Source organism: Populus nigra, chromosome 18 (assembly GCF_951802175.1).
Source record: "Populus nigra chromosome 18, ddPopNigr1.1, whole genome shotgun sequence".
NCBI lineage: Eukaryota > Viridiplantae > Streptophyta > Magnoliopsida > Malpighiales > Salicaceae > Populus > Populus nigra.
This window is the reverse complement of record NC_084869.1, coordinates 4,401,356-4,407,400: the sequence shown is the minus strand read 5'-3', so window position 1 is coordinate 4,407,400 and position 6,045 is coordinate 4,401,356. Positions and strand designations below refer to the sequence as shown.

The 6,045-nt window shown below is 34.2% G+C and overlaps 1 protein-coding gene across 1 annotated transcript; it reads left to right on the top strand.

Moving 5' to 3' along the window:
- The first annotated feature begins 994 nt into the window (after nt 1-994).
- On the top strand, nt 995-5,378 carry LOC133678634 (uncharacterized). The gene is made up of 5 exons (XM_062101025.1): nt 995-1,730; nt 3,374-3,529; nt 4,324-4,413; nt 4,690-4,845; nt 4,990-5,378. The coding sequence occupies exons 1-5, from the start codon at nt 1,122-1,124 to the stop codon at nt 5,122-5,124; spliced, it is 1,146 nt and encodes a 381-aa protein (XP_061957009.1). The 5' UTR covers nt 995-1,121; the 3' UTR covers nt 5,125-5,378.
- The last annotated feature ends 667 nt before the right edge of the window (nt 5,379-6,045 follow it).

Below are 6,045 nucleotides of genomic sequence, written 5' to 3'. Positions count from 1 at the left end.
GATCGGCTTTTCAGTTTTGCTCGGTTTTTTCTAGTTTGGCTCGGTTTTTTTTCCGGTTTGGGTTCGGTTCGGTTTTTTCAGTTTCAAGCTTATAAAATCGAAACCAAACCGAACTGGTCGGTTTTTTTAAAATTTTAATTGGTTTAATTGGTTTTTTTCACCGTTCAATTTTTTTGGTTATTATTTTCTCGGTTTAATCAGTTTTTCAGTTTTTTCTCGTCCCTACGTGAAATCCATTATAATTCCTCATGCACATGAATTTACATTTATTTAGACATTTTAGTGCTTAGACTCGTATTGTAGTAATGATTATTTTTTAAAATATTTTTTTAAAAAAATTATATCAAAATAATATATTTAAAAAAATTATTTTTAATATTAACACATCGAAACGATTTAAAATCATAAAAAAAATAATTTAAACTAAAACAATTTCAAAAACATTTTTTAATCTAAGACCAAACAAACTCTTAATTTTAAATTAAATTATTTTTTCATATTATAATTTCAAAAGTCAATCATATTGTAAAAAATATGGATTGAGATGTACATATGTCTAACAATCCATATCACAGCCTCATATATTAAAGTATGATCGTAAATTGGATAGCATCTTATCTTACATAATATTAAAAGAAAGCAGAAAAAGAGAAAACAAGGGGTAACTTTAATAGATATTTTTGAAAGTAATTTTGTTTCGTTAAAATATATTAAAATAATATATATTTTTTATTTTTAATATTAATATATCAAGATAATCTAAGAATATTAAAAAATAATAATATTAAAAAACAATGATAAAGCAAATATTCCGACACTCCCAACAAGAAGACAATCCATAGCCCACCCCAACAAACTCTTCAATTTACTTTACTCATTGAAACAAAATACTACTCCTTTAATTCTCAAAGTCATCAAAACTATTTAATACTATTATAAATAAATGGTAATAATTAATAATTATTAATTATTATTACCTCAAATCAAACATCCCCCACTCTCTCCTCTCCTTCCCCACCCCCTCTCTGTACCAAAAATTTTATTCACTCTTATCATTCCATTTCCACAAAATTCACTTTCATTCTCCCTCTGCCTCTCTCTGATAAACAAAGCACAAAATCATGCCACTTTTTGCAGAGCACAGCAGCAGCACACCAGCAGCTATAGCAGACCAAATCAAGCTAAGAAAACCCAGAAGCCAACAAGAGTTGCAACCCATTTCAACTGAAACAGATCCAAACCCACATGCTTCCAAGTCATCCAAATCCAACACAATTATCTCCTCCCTCTTTCACTCTCACTTCTCTACAACCCCACCTGACCAATCCAAAAAGAAAGGTGCCACCTTTAGGGGCCTAGGATGCACTGCTGGAGCAGCTCAGCAAGTATCGGTGCCGGCGGTGATAAGGTCATCCGCGGACTGGGAAGGGAAAAGGGTCAAGAAGAAGAAGGGCCATCCAAAAAGAAAGAAAGAGAGCTTGAAACTTTGCAGTGACAACAACAATACTAGTAATAGCAATGGTGATGTTAATGGAGATGGTAATTTTGCGAATTGTATGGTTATGCAAGATGTTTGGTGCGGACCTGGAATGGGGTTATCTGGTGCTGATGCTGTTGTTGGGTCAGTTGACTGTGTTGTGGCTAGAAGAAACGTGTCAATTGGTAGAGGAAAGATTGATGGAGGAGAGAAAATTAATCAAAGGGAAAGAGAGAGGGAGAGGGAGAGAGAGGTATTGCTGTCAGCATTTGTTTGTTTATTATTTGGAAGCTCTTTTTTTTCCCTCCATTGTTATGCGTATATATTTTTGCTGTTTTTTTTTTTGAGTGATTGAGTTTGCATGTTGATTTTTTCTTGTATAGAAAATAGAGATTTGCCATTTCTTCTTCTTGTTCTTTCTGTTTGTCATCTTTCTAGGGCTAGTGACTTTGTGCCCCTTGGTGTTAGTGATAAAATAGGCTGCTCGATCTGGATTTGATACACGGGAACTGGTCATTGTTTTTTTTTTTTTTTTTTTGTCTTTTGAAAGCTAAATGGGCTCCTTTTTTCTTCTTCTTTCCTTTTGAATTAGTTTGATTGTTGCTTAAGTATGTGTGGGGATTCTGATTCTTGGATTTGTTTTTCTTTTGTTCTTTTCCCCTTTTGGTTTGACTCTGTTCCCATTGGAACCCTCAAGCTTAAACCTTTGGACTTTCTAAATTAAAACTTAGTATATTTATTATTTTGGTATTTATTACGTATTATTTTTATTAAAGAAGGTTTTGAATGTTCCAATTGAGAGCCGATTAATTATTGGGGAACTATAATTGTTGGGGTTCATTGATTCTTTCCAGATTTCTAGTTGCTTTTTTACCAGCTGAAAAGTCATATTTCTAGTTTAGAAGACAATCATTATATAATTAATTGAATTTGAATAATATCTTTCGAATTTCATGTTACTTAATTTCATTCCCCTTTTGATATTATTAGCAGGCAATTTAAGCAGTCAGCTCAGTAGGATATTGAAGTTTTTGAAGGAAACAACAATAAGGACTAACCATTTGTCTCGTTATGGTTTTCCAAACGTCTTTCTATTGCCTCCCAAATAAAACGAAATCTTTATATTTGTATTCAAATTCATGGCTTGCTTGTAGAATACCAACTACTTAGGCTACGTTTGGGAACGCGGCTGCGTTCCCAAAAAATTTGAATTTTTTTTTTGCTAAAATTTAATATGGTTTGTATGTTTTGGATCGTTTTGATGTGCTGATGTTAAAAATGATTTTTAAAAAATAAAAAAACATCATTGGCATGTATTTTGGCACGAAAAGTTATTTGAAAAACACCCGCAACCACACTGCCAAACACGCTCTAAAAGATCTTTTCTTTTCTGGGGGCTAATCACAAGGTGAATTTGGTCAGTGAGTTGCTTCTCTCTGTAGTTTGGTGCGGTAGGTTTTAGCTTTTCTTTGTTTTGTTAATCCAGATATTGCTGTCGTATTGGAAGTCTTGATAACTTTGTTTTTAATATGGGGCTTTTTTTTTCTTTTAGCCCTGAATTCTCTCTCTCTATTTTTTTAAACTTGTTTTTTGTGTGTACGTCTGAATTTACGTGGTTACTTGGGTGAATGGCCAAAGCTCAAAGGTGTGGAACCCCCACATATTATTTAGGATTTTGGAGTTAGCTAGACGGAGCTTTTGATAAGTACTTTAGTATTTAATAAGAAGCTTATGACACGTACCATACTACTTTAGTATCTTGGAGGTTTTGAACATGAATCTTTTTACTTGCTCAATTTTTTTTGGTTTGTTTTTCATTCTCCACACTTAGTGATTCACTGTGTGTATTGATTTGTTCTATATTCTCTTATTATCTTTCATTAATGTTTTTGGCAGCGTCCTTGTATAGTTAGGCGGGCAGCAGTTAATCCTGAAACTCTTTCATTTCTGGATACTGATCCTGCCTTTATAACATCTCGTCCTGAGCCAGAAGTTTTTGGAACTCGGTATTATCGCCATATTCGACATCCTTCCCCAGATGGACTCGCTGAGGTGTGCCTTAACACTTACGATCTCAATTTTTGTCTTACTAATGATGGTACTCTGTGTATTTTGCACAATTTTCAGCGTGCACACTGTCTAACTGCCAATTACCTGTGTTTTAGACTGTTTTGTTTTTGTGTAAGTGATAGATATTGGGAGGGGATGGGGATGACGAATTGAGAAGCAGAAAAATGATGAAGTTGGAAGGGTTGTCATGTGACATTGATCTAAATAAATACTTTAAAATGGCTTGGCTTCAAAGTAAATGGCTTCAGTTATGTCCATGATCTTAAACCAAAATTTTGATATATATTCTCCACATATTCCTTGTATTTATCTTTTGGTAAATTTTTATATGTTGCTTTTTTCAACTTATTATTTTTTATTTCTCCATTTTTCAATTAATTATATTTCTGTACAGTTATTTACATACTTTATGATTAAGTGCTCTCTAAATTCCTACATTTTTCAGAAAGCAGTGTTGTCTCATATGGAGATAGCTCTCTAGAAGTTTGTGTGAAAATCAGTACATGTTCATTTCGTAACGGATCAGTGAGAGCTACACTATCATTCACCTCATAATTTTTATGGTCACTGCCATGCTATTTAGTATTGATAGTTAATCAGTCAAAGGATATTCACCACCTACCTTGTGCTATCTATTTGAAAATGGCTAAAAGAATGACATGAATTCTGTGCAGCAAGCATTTTAATTTTCCAGCCACTGTTCTTTAACCAGTGGGTTCAATTAATTTTTCTCTTAAGAGGCTCTTTAGCTGATCACCAGTGCTGGCAAATTGCAGATAATGATGCTCCAAAATAGTTTCATCATGGGAGGAAGAATGGATCGATTTAGCAACTGGAGACTAGATATTGATCACATGACATACGAGGTGCTTGGACACCATGATATGTTTTTCTTTTTCCTTTTCTTTTTCTATTATGGTACTTGTTGAATGGTGAGAGTCATGGGCTCTGACTATAAAAATATAGCTTGCCTCTTGCAAGTGGCCACTTCATGCATAAATGTTGAAGTTCTGTTCCATACACGAACTCATCTGAAATCCTTGCTTAGACAGATCCACTTACCAATTATGTTTGGCTTTGATGTCTTATTTGTATCACTCGTGTAATCATTAGATTTTTTTCTGTTTTCATGGTGCAAACAGCAACTGCTCGATTTAGGTGATAGAATTGGTTATGTGAATACTGGATTGAAAGAAGATGAGATCAGCCGCTGTGTTAAGAAAATTAATCCCTCATTCATCAAGGAACTGTCATCACATTTACCTATGGTATTGGAAAAGAAGTGCAGCATTTGTCAGGTGATCTAAAAACTTTGGTTTTGCCGATTCTAATTTTTTGAATTATTTGGTTCCTGTTCCTTTTTATGCCTCTTTTTCATCTGTTGTGCTTTGTTTTGATTATGTGTTTTGTTTTTGTTTTTGCTCAAATGTTTCTTTATGCAGGATGACTATGAAGAAGATGGTGAGGTGGGAAAACTTGATTGTGGACATGGTTTTCACATACAATGCATAAAGCAATGGCTTGGACAGAAAAATACCTGCCCAGTTTGTAAGAAAGAACCGGTGGGTCGAGGCTAGTATATCTTCGAACTGCTGCCATTTACCCGTTGGTGTGTATAGATTTCATTTCCTATACGTAATCAAGCATTCATTCTTTGGCCTGAAGCTTCAACCTCCATATGCCTAGAAATCAGAGGCTCATGTTTTTTTTTTTCTCCCAGCAATGTCATGCTGATTGAAATTATTACCTTACTGGAATTTGATGGAAATCATTACAGTTTGATAGATGCTTGAAATGGAATGTGCTCAATTCCATAACCCTTTTATGATTATTTCTGAATGCACCAGATCCTTCTACTTATAAATTATAATTATAGTCTTCTTGGCAGCTGCGCTTATAAGCTCCTAATCACAAAATTATCTGACATATATGGAAATTAGCTGGTTCTCACTTCTTTGAATAAAAAGTTTAGACATTTGTGCACCTGTTCCCTTCACTGGTTGTGGCTTGGCACGAGGAGATTTGTATTGAAATGGGACGTGCGAGCCATGGAACCTGATCAATAAGAGGCATTGAACAGAGGGAAGTGCTATCGCGGTAAGAGTAGTATGTTTCTGCTGGAAGCCGTGAAGAACCAAGTGGAGAGCCTAATCACTTTGCATGAACAAATTTGTTCAAACACGTATACTGATAAATTACGAAGAGAGAATTCTAAATGTTTATTGTGTATATTCAGAGGGAGGTAATGCAAATTCCAAATCAATTTATTTCCTGGTAGCATGGTTTGATCTTCTTTCGTGTATATTGAGACAATGTGCGTGGATGCGTTTATGGTTTGCTGGGAAAAGGGAGAAGAAAAGGAGAAGGCCACGGAGTATGCAATAGAATCATTTGCATTTTTTAAGAAGCAAATTCAAGGGAAGAAATCTCTCAATAGAAATCCTACATTATGGTTGCAGTTATTTTTTAAAATATTTTATTCATAAATATTAAAATAT

Excerpts from the sequence above, each read along its gene's own strand:
- LOC133678634 (XM_062101025.1), top strand. The coding sequence starts at position 1,122 with ATGCCACTTTTTGCAGAGCACAGCAGCAGCACACCAGCAGCTATAGCA. Across the intron at positions 4,414-4,689 it reads TTGATCACATGACATACGAG|CAACTGCTCGATTTAGGTGA; the intron begins GTGCTTGGACAC and ends TGGTGCAAACAG. Across the intron at positions 4,846-4,989 it reads AGAAGTGCAGCATTTGTCAG|GATGACTATGAAGAAGATGG; the intron begins GTGATCTAAAAA and ends TTCTTTATGCAG.